At 46.4% G+C, this 12151-nt stretch overlaps 1 protein-coding gene across 2 annotated transcripts in view; it reads right to left on the bottom strand.

The window, feature by feature from the left end:
* MEGF11 (multiple EGF like domains 11) overlaps positions 1-12151 on the bottom strand; it is a 231647-nt gene that overhangs the window by 4915 nt on the left and 214581 nt on the right. The window contains exons 18-23 of one of the 2 annotated variants that reach the window (XM_039361926.1): positions 11973-12101; positions 11257-11385; positions 8815-8943; positions 6903-7133; positions 1309-1385; positions 1057-1197 (exon numbers count right to left, since the gene is read on the bottom strand). In XM_039361926.1, the coding sequence (XP_039217860.1) occupies positions 1312-1385; positions 6903-7133; positions 8815-8943; positions 11257-11385; positions 11973-12101 (692 nt within the window). In that variant the 3' untranslated portion in view covers positions 1057-1197; positions 1309-1311. Of the gene's footprint in view, positions 1-990; positions 1198-1308; positions 1386-6902; positions 7134-8814; positions 8944-11256; positions 11386-11972; positions 12102-12151 lie in introns of those variants that run through there. The other variant, XM_039361924.1, reaches the window with a different exon arrangement.

Genomic DNA, 12151 nt, shown 5'->3' with positions numbered 1-12151 from the left:
ACCAACCGTGTTACTAATTGAACATCTGCGGTAGTTCACTTAACGACTGTGGCAAGTAAGGTCGTAAAATGGGGTAAAATTCACTTAACAAATGTCTTGCTTAGCAACACAATGGCTAAGTGGTCGTAAGCCGAGGACTTCCTGTATAATTCAACCAAGAGAGAACCTCTTCCTGCAAGGGCAGACCGAACACCCTGGTCCTATGAATGTGCTTGGCAAAGCCCACTTGGTTGGGCATTGCTGTCCAATCCAGCCTCAGTCGCCTGTTGTCCCCTGCTCCCTTCTCAAGCTGAGAGCCCCAGTGCAAGAAAGGGACTAGCAATCGTCGGCTGTCTGGACTGTTACCGTGCATAAACATTTTGGACCCCCTGGCATTGTGTGCCATACTCTAAATCAGGGATAGGCAACCTTGGCTCTTTTATGACTCGTGGACTTCAACTCCCAGAATTCCTGAGCCAGCCGTGCTGTGGGGAAAGGGAGAGGTTTCCAAGTTGAGCCATGCTGGCTCAGGGATTCTGGGAGTTGAAGTCCACGAGTCATAAAAGAGCCAAGGTTGCCTACCCCTGCTCTAAATAAATAAATACAGGTAGTCCTCAACTTACAACAGTTCGCTTAGTGACCGTTCAAAGTTACAACTGCACTGAAAAAAGTTCTAACCATTTTTCACCCTTATGACTGTTGCAGCATCCCCAGGGTCACAGGATTGATAATTGGACGATGGACAACTGACTCACGTTTATGACGGTCGCAGTGTGCCGGGGTCCCGTGATCCTGTTTTGCGACCTGACAAGCAAAGTCAATGGGGAAGCCAGATTCACTTAAAAACCGTGTTCCTAGCTTTGCAACTTCAGTGATTCACTTAACAAATATGGCAAGAAAAAATGGGGCAAGACTCCCTTAACAACTCCCTCACTTAGCAGCAGAAATTTGGGTTGTACATCGAGGACTACCTGCAATAACTGGACACCTCTGCTTTCTCCGGGCACTTACCAACGTCGTAGATGTTTTTGTGGGCCGGCGAAGAGGCCGGCATGTCCAAATACGACGCGTCCCGGTGGGCAGGAGACTTCATTTCCACATAGCTGTTCTCGGGCAGTTTGCGGGTCAGGATGGGGGCCTCTCTGATGGTGGCGTAGGGGTTTTCGCTGCTGTTGAGGGAAGTGGAGCTGGAGCTGTGGGCCGATCCCTTCGCGTAGTCTGCAAGACAAGAGCCCGGCTCGGTCTCTTAGCAGGTGGGAGCCACCGAGCCTCAAGGGAGGGGGGGAGGTTGGAGACCTAGCCCTCAACGCACACAGCACGGGAACCCACCAGTTACGCCTCGGGAATGTCCGAACCACTGTCTCGCCAAACCATCTGCTCATCCAAACTCATGTGCAAGTCATGTCCTGAACATTTGGTGGGAAGAAAAACAGCCCTTCAGTTCCACAGCTCTCACGGTTACAAGGGTCTCGACGTGACGGTTATATTACGTTAGGCGCCCACGGTGCGCTGCCCCGTCCCGCCACTCGGGGAGGGAGGCACCACCTGAGGCGTCAAGGAGCGCACACAGCCGTCTCCCTGGATCTTCTGGGACAGAGGTAGGCAACCTTGGATCTTTTATGACTCACGGACTTCAACTCTCAGAATTCCTGAGTCAGAAATTCTGGGAGTTGAAGTCTGTGAGTCATAAAAGATCCAAGGTTGCCTACCCCTGTCCTGGGAGATCACTGCCAAGCAGCTGAACCACCTGGTTGAGCTGCATCAGCCACGGAGCCCCCCTCCCCCCGGAGTAAAATCTGGACTTCAGAGTCAGCACTTTTTCAAACTCATATGTCTCTCGTGGGGCTGTCGGAATCAGCATTACTGCAAAGCAGCTGTTCTCCTGGTAGGAACCGGTTCCTTGCTTCCGTTCCTTTATCACAGAAAACATGTGCCGAAGGAAAATTTCTTGCTAGTGATTCCGGCAGGAGGATAAAATCCTATTTTTACTTTATTTTCTCTTTTCCCCAGCAAGGAGACCCCAGCCCTCCCCATAGTCTTCTTTCTCCACCCCTTAATATCCGACCAACACAAGGATGCTTCCATTTTGAGATTGGTAGGCAGGTATCAAGCACGGCATTTTAAACCTTAGTGTTACAGTTAGTCCTCAATTTACAACGGTTCATTTGGTGACCATTTGAAGTTACAATGACATTGAAAAAAGTGACTTATGATCGTTTTTCACATTTACGACCATTGCAGCATCCCCATGGTCACATGATCAAAATTCAGAGGCTTGGGAACTACTCCTATTGATGACGGTCGCAGGGTCCCAGTGTCATGTGATCTCCTTCTGCAACCTTCTGACAAGCAAAGTTGATGGGGAATCCAGATTCACTTAACACCTCTGTTACTAACATAACACCTGCAGTGATTCACTTAACAACTGAAGCAGCAAAGGTTGTAAAATGGGGCAAAATTCACTTAAGATCTATGAAGCATTGGGGATTCGCCAGAAACGTAAACAATCATTTTAGACCTTTTTAATAATCTTTTATAAATGATTTTATTACGTGTTTTATCCACTTTTAGACTATACTCAGTGTATTTTTATTGTCAGGTCAGTATGATTCAGTTTTCCTGAAGCTAGCTTGTTTTTGATATACTGTCTGTAAGACTAGGCAGACCTTGGTCGCCCATTGATTGCATCATCGATTGTGCAGTATTGCTATGTCCACTTGTGATGGTTCTGTTTAGTTTTGTTTTATTTGGATGTTTGATTTATGTGTGGCCTTTGGCTGTAATAAATTGAATTGGCAGTGATGAACCACCCACAATTCTGGGTGGAGTTTGATAGCCAAGCAAATATCATGGTTTTGTACAACTTTGCTAAGATTATAGTTGGGATCTGAGGATAGCCTAGAATCCATTTTAGCCCAGGCATCCATTGGATGTGATGAAAAATAGGCAAGATGGTGGCCTTAGTTAGTTGTCATTGAAGCTCCGGCCATTTTGTGTGTGATGCACATAAAAATACATAAAGCTTTGATCATACCATCCCAGCCATTATCTTAACTTTGGTTTAACTACTAGACCCAGCAGATACCTTTGTAGTCCAGTCTGTTCTGTAAACTCAGCCATGCAGCTCCTCAGTTCTCCCTTTTGATATCTATGCCTCTGACAAGCAAACACCAACTGAGCTCCAGAAGTCCCTGAGATACCACCCAATAATTGGACCCTTCTAGCTGACAGGCAATTAAAATGGAAAGCAGAAATAAAATAAAATACGAGTATTACTGTATGATGAGAGAGGACCCAAACACTACTCACGACAATAGCTTTGAATCAGAAGCAAAGATTTCAGGCTAATTAACCCGACCTCTTAAAATGAAATGAACCTTTCTGATGTTCCCAAGATGAAAGAAAACATAACAAGGAGACAGATGCATGATTCTGCTCAGGGTGGATTAAAGGGGGAAGTAACAGGCTCACTCACACCGAAGGATCTTCCCCTGAAAATCATCCGATTTTCAACGAAATGTAAGGCGATTGTCTCGGTTACTTTTCTAACCACAAATTTTTCCATGGGGGGTGGTTTAGAACCAGAGGACAAGATAGCAAAACCCAGGTCTTTGGATACACCAGGGCCAAAGTAAGATACAGGGTTTACCTAGGAGCACGCAGTGGTCTCAGTTTAATACAGGTAGTCCTCGACTTACAAGCTCAGAGAGCCCCAAGGACCGGTCAGAATCCACACTAACAGCATCGGCATCATCCCCCCCCCCTTCCAGAATGAACTGTGCCCCAGAGGAACATTACTCTAAATCTTGAGCTGTGGAAGATAGCTTTTTCTTGGCACAGAAACCTTTGGCAAAGAGAAGCAGGGGGAGAGAGAGAGAGAGAGACATTTTCTCCATCCCTCCAGAGACCCTGGAGAAAAAGCCAAAGAACAGCTCAGGAAAAGCCAATCTCTCCGGAGCGGAGTTCCTACAGAAAACCCACTGTTGATCAGCCAAGTGTTTCTCCTTTCCTTGCCAAACTCCATCCCTTTGCAGATAACAAGGCCAGTCATTCAAAGCATGCCGGGCCCTTTCTACGTTAACGATCATTGGCTGTCAATCAACCCAGATCGAAATAGCCACACTTTGTCAGAAAGTATAAAGCCCTCTCAATTTAGTGGATTAAGCTACTTGCAAGACTTGACCGGTTCAGCTCCAAAGCCGGCCAACTTTTAAAAGCCAGGAAATGAAGCATGCTCTTGTTTACTTTGCAATAATTAAAGGCTTAATTTAGAAGCCTCCGCTGATGAAATAAACAGTTTGTTGCCTGAATTCAGAGGAACTTTGGTGCTTCCTTTGGGCAGTGCTAACTTCGGGATTAATGACCCAGTTTAGCTTTTCAAGACCAATTAAATTTGGTTAGATGCTGCCACCTAGCGGGGCACCGAGGGTAGTACAATTATTTTACATACCTCTATGCAGATAGTCCTTGGCTTACTTCATATAGTGACTGCTCAACGTTACAATGGCACTGAAAATAATTTACGACTGCTGAAGCTTTCCCGTGGTCATGTGATCAAAATCCAGATGCTTGGAAACTGACATGTATTTATGACAGTTGTAGTGTCCCGAGATCATGAGATCATCTTTTGTGACCCAGGTATTTTGCTCACTCTGATGGTGCAGCTACACGCAACTCACTATTACTTCCTTAAGTTTATTGATATGAACATTTACTCAGATTCACGTATTTTATCCTGTATGCCGGACTAGATGGGATGAAGGTCTGATCCAGGCAGAGACATACCTTCGCGATGCAAGCTTCATCCCTACTGTACATGTGCTATGACATCATAACTAGGTAAGAAAGGGGTGGAGCTTGCATTACTATAGGGCACGAAGTGATGCTCTGGGCAAATGCTGGTGGGGGGATTCTGGGAATTGAAGTCCATCCCTCTTAAAGTTGTTGAAGTTGAGAAACACTGATCTAAGTTAATTATGGACATTTGGAGGGAAAAAAATGTTGCCACGAAAATCATTCCAAAGATCTGGAATGGTTTTGGAGAAGAAAAAGTCTGCAGTGCACATGAGCGTTGCTGAGCTTCTTGCAATATTCCACACTCTGCTCGTCGCAACAACCAACATTTGTCGGTTGCCAACAGAGATTTGTTTCAGGAACCTTTCCACACTTCTGCTACCACAGAGGAGAACATCCCAGCTTCTCTTCTAATATCCCAGTGACCTTTAAAGAGCCGAACTGGCTGCTGGGAAGAAACCTATTTACAGCCGAATTGGCATTGCACATTTATTATGCTTACCTAGAAATCTCTTCTCACTTTGCAGGTTTTCTCTTCAGGAACCAGCCCCTGCATGGCCAATAAGGAAGATTTACTCTGCTCGGCAAAGCTTGGGTGGCTTTTTAAAATGTTCTAGCTGGCCTGCTCTTTTCTGGTTGCCAAGAGAAATTGCCAATGTAAAGGTCTACTATCCTAGTCCGTAAAGAGGAGAAACTTCCTGGAACATTAGCAAATCTCCTTGAAAATGGGCCAAACCCTGATGGCTCAAAGGAAGCAACTTCTAACTCGGCAGAAGGAAAAGATGCTTCATGTGAGGCTGATTTCTGAGCCACACCAAGGTGACTGAGATGGTTTAACCTCCCTGTGTGGCACCTGTACTCTGTTTCTTAATTTCATGGGGTAACTCTTTGGCCTGGAAAAGCCCATTAACGGAAACTGTTGACATGTTTTTATATAATGGGTGAGCTACATATCTGTCCCTGGTGCTAGGCTTAGAACAGGGATCTTCAAACTTTTGGCCCTGTTATGACTTCTGGACTTCAACTCCTTTTGCAGCAGGCCAACATCGTGGTTGAGAAGATTCTGTTTCATATTAAATGCATGTCACTGATCTTCAGTCTCCCACAGGGTCAGAATTGGGATCAGAATTCTGTTCCTAAGCTCGGCGGTTCAGTCAGTCACGCTTGATTTTTATGACCTGTTTTGACACAGCCATTAAATGAAGCACTGCAATTATTAAGTGAATCACTTGGCCCTTAAGGGAATCTTGCTTCTGCCATTACCATCATAAATACAGGCTGGTTGCAAAACACCCAAAATTTGACTAGGTGACCATGAGAATGCTGTGACAAGCGTAAGTATGTGGACCACGATAAGTCATTTTTTCCAGTGCTATTGTAACGTTAAACAGATGCTAAACAAATGGTTTTAAGTCAAGAATGAGCTGTATTTTAGACATTCCACTTCTGCACACCCAGATGAAATAACATTTGGTGTTCTTGAAGCGGAGCCCTTTGCTTTGGCCTTCAGAAATGGGGCAGGAGAGAAGAAACTCCTGGCTGTGGGCAGAGTTGCTTGCAATACTGCATTCTAACCACTGTGCCACCAGGGCTCTATGAACTTAGCCAGTGCCATCGGGGTTGATCTGTGGTAGGTAAGAAATTATTGTAGACTTTCTACGAGTTAAATTACAATAACAGATTGTTAACAGTGGGCTTTGTAGTTTAACTTTGGCTGTTGGTTAACCTGTTAACTATTTTCTCTTCCTATACATACATACATGTATATGTATGCATGTGTATGTGTATGTATGTGTAACGTATGACAGTCAAACTAGATGGCAAATAGATGTAAAAATTTATAAACCTTGGATCTCTTTCACAAGGGGAGAAGCTATTCTTGTTGTCAGCTAGGGGGATAACATGTGTTTTTGGTCTTTTTGTCTTTTTAACTCACACCTTTTTTTGTCCAGTTTTGTTCGTCTTTGTAATTTTTTCCCTTCGTATTTTAATTTTCTGAATAAAATTCAAACTTAAAAAAAAAAAAAAAGAAATTAGCCAGTGGCACAGGGAAAAGCAGACCTGGTGTCCGACAGATAAGACTTCCCCTCCCCTTTAGCTGGAGCTGTCCTCATCCCAAGGCCCCTTACCAGAGAGCGAGTAGTCGGTGTTGGTCATCCGCAGGGCCGGGGTGTACGAGACGCTTGGCATGTCGTGCCCTTTCTTCTGCTTACGTCGATACCACACAAACAGTGCCAGCAAAACCATAATAATTAGCAGGAGGATAATAATTCCAGAGATTGCTCCCACTGAATGCCTCTCAGATCCAAGAGCTGGGCTAATTTTAGTATAGGGATTTAATTCTTCCATCATGAGAGCCGCTGTTAAAAATAATTCACAATGCACCATTAAATTAAGTGGGGGAGGCCATGTTGCAAGAAAGGGCCAGCTATTTACAGGGATTACAGTTCTTAAAGCTTTCCACCAGCTCGTCTGAAACGGGTCACCGGACTACAACTCCCAGGTACGCCAACCCGTGAGGCCCAGAGGGAAGGATGCTGAGAGATGTGGTTCGGCAACATCTGGAGAGCTACTTTTTGGGGCCCCGTGCCAGTTGGAAGGAAACCTTAGTTAGCCCAGAGAAATTGCCTTCCTCTTGTTTCATGGTTTTTACTGGGTGCATCTCTGCCCCACGTGCCAGCTTGTGGTTCATTTCAATAACACTTGGCAATTTAGGCTTATATACCACCCCCTTTACAGCACTCTCTGGGCAGTTTATAATATAGAAGCATTGTTTGCATGCTGCCCCAGCAATCTGGGTCCTCATTTTTACCAGTCTCGCAAGGATGGAAGGCTGAGTCAACTCTGAACCATTCAGGATTGAACTCCAGGCTGTGGGCAGAGTTTGCCTGCAATGCTGCATTCTAACCACTGGGGTCCTTATGAGGTGGGACCAGTTCTACGTAGATGACCTCTCCCCTTTGATTCTAGGCAAATCTGCCTTATGAAATGCAAGGGACGGGAGGATCCACAAAGAGGGGGTCAAAAAGTCATGATGAGGGCTCACAACTGTGGAACCCAAGCTCCAACTTTTTCTCCCTGCACTGCGCCTAGTTGTGGTGCCCACGTTGACTTATTTTGAACTGTCTTTAGACATCCTTCAAGGAGATATTTGGGAGAGAAGGAATGTCCCAAACAGGACAATTTATTTTATTTTATTTTATTTAGAAGATTTATATGGCTGCCCAGTCACTCTCAGTGACTCAAGGCGGCTTACAAAAAGTCAAAAACCCAATATAAAAAGAATAAAAAACCAATACCCCGCCCCCCCCACATCCCTCTGTCAACAACACACAATCAAACAAGCCACTTGATGGGCATCATCCCACTTGGGGTTGCCCAGGCCCGTTGGAAAAAAACAGGTCTTCAGGCCTTGTGAAAATGTCAAAGTGGGGGCCAGTCTAATCTCTGCAGGGATGGCGTGCCAAAGGGAGGGAGCCACCACAGAGAAGGCCCATCTTCTGGGTCTCGCTAGATGTACCTCCTTAGGAGAGGGGCCTGCGACATCCTTGGTGGTGGGCTGGGCACACGTGACTGGGAAGAGACGATCCTTCAGATAACCATGAAGGGCTTTAAAGGTGACAATCAGCACCTTGAATTGCGCCTGGAAGCAAATTGGCAGCCAATGCAGGAGAGGTGACACGGGTGCACACCCGGGGCTGCACAGTGATATATGATGGCATCTGAATCAGGCTGTTTTATTCTAGCAAAGTAAATGCCTTCCCTTGACCCATGACTGGGTCTCTAACTCCAAACTGTGCCATCTCTGTTAAACCTCAGCGTTTCAGGTTCCAGTTACTAGTCCTCATGGAAAAATCCAAAGCCAGATAGTCTGCCAACCCTGCCTTTTCCCCCTCCCGTGTGAATTTTTTCCAGGGTGTAAGCGGTTTTTTTGGGGGGTGGGGGTGTCTTTTTGAGCTGTTCTGGAATAATGGCCCCAGACCGAGTTGAAGGCTCCATTGAAAAGGAAAAGAGCAAGGAAAAGAGGAAGAATTGCCTCACCTTGATCACACCTGATTCCTTTGAACCCGGGGCTGCAGTAACAGGTACCTGTAACATAGTCACAGGTGGCGTTATTCATGCATTCGCAGAGCTGCTGGCAGCCATAACCAAACGTCCCTTGTGGGCACTCTGAAAATGCAAGGTGGAAAAAAAGTCTGTAAAAAACAGCCCAGCATTTTGCCAATCTAGTTATTTTTTGCCATAGAGGATCCTCAGAAGATGCTAATTAAGAAAAGCCCAGAGAACCTACACAGCCTTCCTGTAGGACAATATTTTTCAATCTTGGCAACTTGAAGGTGGGTGGACTTCAACTCCCAGAATTCCTAGCCAGCCATATAAGGGGATTTGCATTTGTGGTTTGGAGTGACTGTTCTCACTGGGGGTGACTGAGGAAGGGCTGCTGCAGCTGGTGACGTTCTTTCTGATATGTTTTCCATAACTCTGGAGCTTCAGTTTCCCCCTGAGATTTCGTGAGACCCAGAGAGGTTGGAGAAATAGTGGTGACCTACTCATCCGTCCTCATCTGCCTGACACTAAATAGAAGCAAGAACACCCACATTTTCTCCTCCCAAAACTTTTCAAAAACGAATGTGAACAAGCAAATGCACCGAGAATTAACAGAAAAAAAAAATGTGCAGGGGAGTTTTGGTCCTGGGCACAGAGACAGGCTGGCACAAGGAGCCACTGAGATTATGGGGCACCTTCTCAATGAAAGTGACCCCCGCTTCCCTAAGCCTCCTTCTGACTTCCCTTACAATGCTGGCTGGCTACCCTGAACAGCGACAGGCTGCCAGATCCAGTTTCCCACTGGATTTCCCATCACACCCCTGGGGAGCATCTCTCCAGGGCACTGTGGGAAATGCCCCAATGAACCAGGTCTGGTTATTTGCTCACTGCAACCTGCACACCTGTGTTTGATGGATTGTAATTTAATTTTTGCAAAGAAATGCAGTTTAAAGTGTCACTCTTCGTAGAGTCAATGCTTTCAGTTCTGTAATAATAAACACGAAAAATTTGCCATTTTTTGGGGAAAAGGCTGAAGGTCACCCCCCCCCAGTCTCTCAGGGATTATATTTCTTCGGGGTTTGGGGTCCTGCAGCCTTGAGCAAGACAAGCCAGGCAGGGCCCCTCCAGGGATCCTCTGAATCGAAGGCGGCCCTGAGTCCATCAAAACGCGATGGTTTCTTTTTTCCCTTCCTTTTCTCTCCAGGCTGCCAACATTTGGTTTTCCATATTTCTATCAGAAGGAACATGATTGAATGGCCAGTGACAAAATTTATTCATACAATTACCGTGATGGTGACAATAAATCTGGCGAGAGCTTATTGTGTTTCTTTGGGCAACATTCAATAAAAATGAAGAGGCAGGCTGTAAAGCAGCTGGTGACTCTGCTACTCTAGTGGGAAAGTTTTGGGGACACACCCAGGCTCTCTGCATTCCTCTTCAACCTAAGGCAGATATATCAAGATGGAAACAAGGGAGGGAGGGAGGGAGGGAGGAACGAAAGAAAGAAAGAAAGAAAGAAAGAAAGAAAGAGGAAGGGAGGGAGGGAGGGAGGGAGGAGGAAGGAAAGAAGAGGGGGAAAGGGAGAGGGAGAGAGGGAGGAAGGGAGGAAGGAAAGAAGGAGGAAGGGAGGATGGAAGGGAGGGAGGAAAGAAGGAAAGAAGAGGGGAAGAGGGAAGAAGGAAAGAAGATGGAGCGAAGAAAGAAGCCAAAAATGAAGGATAGATAGATGGGAGGGAAGAAGGGAGAGGGAAGGAGGGAAGGAAAGGAAAGAAGAGGGAGAAAGGAAGGAAGGAGGAAGGGAGGGAGGGAGAGAGGGAGGAAAGAAGAGGAGGAGAGAGAGGAGGGAAGAGAGGAAGAAACAAAGAATAGACGGATGAATGGAAGGGACAGAGAGAGGAGAAAGGAAGGAAAGGGAAAGAAGAGGGAGGAAGGAAGACATGAAGGATGGATGGGAGGGAAGGAGGGAGGAGGGAGAGAGAGACAAGAGGGAGAAAGGAAGGGAGAGAGGGAGGAATAAAAAGAGCGAGAGAGGAAGGAAGGAAGAAAGGAAGAAACAAAGAATAGATGGATGAATGGAAGGGACAGAGGGAGGAGGGAGGAAGGAAGGAAAGAAGGAAAGAGAGAGGAAGGAAGGAAGAAATGAAGGATGGATAGAAGGGAGGAAGGAAGGAAGAAATGAAGGATGGATAGAAGGGAGGAAGGAAGGAAGGAAGGAAGGAGGGAGGGAGGTAATGACTGCGCCCAGAATACAAACTGCCCATTTCTGTGGACGATGGGATGGTGGTATGCCTTCAACCACACAGATGCTTTGTCTTCCACAGCAAGGAGAGACAGTCTTCTTTTGGGGGGGGGCTTCCTGCAGGCACCCAAAACCCCCTCCAAAGCAAAGCAGATCAAATCTACTGGCTAAGAGGCTTTCCCTTCCCCACAACTTACTCTGCTCGCACTGTTTTCCGGTGAAGCCAGTTCTGCAGGTGCACTGCCCGGTGACGTGGTCGCAGTCGGCCCCGTTCTGGCACTGGCAGATGCTGGCGCAGTGCTTTCCATAAAAGGCAGCTGGACATCCTGGCAGATGGGGATCCAGAAAAGAGACGGGAAGACATCAGGCAACTAGAACGGAGCCCAAGTCTCCCCCCTGAACCACGGCCTTTGCGGGAGGAGCTTAGGCCAGGAACCAGATTTGACTCTAAGGTGTAGTAGGGGATGATGGGGTCCGTAATCCAACATCTCCACAAGGTTGGGAAAATGGTTTGGGCCAGTGTTTCTCAACTTTAAGACAGCTGGGCCTCAACTCCCAGAATTCTGGGAGTTGAAGTCCACCTGTCTTAAAGTGGCCACAGTTGAGAAACACCCAACTTTGAGGACCTTTTTCAGGATTGGCTTCGAAGTCAAACCTGTATGGAAAATTAGGGAATCTGTACTGGGGAAATTAGAACTCTTTGTGCAACTATAAAAGTACTGCTCTCTTTTTTTGTTGCTGTTCACTTGTTAGGATTGATTGATGCTTGATGGGTTTTATTTGCTTTGAGTTGGCTGCCGTTTGACTTGCGACAACTCTGAAAATGCTCAGAGCAGACACTTGGGGGCAGTGCAAACTTTTGCAGAGATCTTCCAAGTAGGAGCCTCAAAAGTCTTCCAACTCTGGGTCTTACTCTGAGAACAGTAGGGACCCGTCCAGCCAGGGGTACATTGGCATTCTCCGTTCTGGGGGCTGCACGTCCCACCGTTGTGACAACTGCACGAATGAAAACAATCGGTTCCCCAAAAGCCCGCTGGACAAGCTGGTGAGAAAGAGAGAGAGAGAGAGAGAGAGAGAATATGTCCCAATCTT

This window comes from Crotalus tigris, unplaced genomic scaffold, assembly GCF_016545835.1.
Source record: "Crotalus tigris isolate CLP2741 ecotype Arizona unplaced genomic scaffold, ASM1654583v1 scf7180000019364.2947544272:3078424, whole genome shotgun sequence".
Taxonomy (NCBI): Eukaryota; Metazoa; Chordata; class Lepidosauria; order Squamata; family Viperidae; genus Crotalus; species Crotalus tigris.
This window is presented reverse-complemented; position numbering and strand designations above follow the sequence as displayed.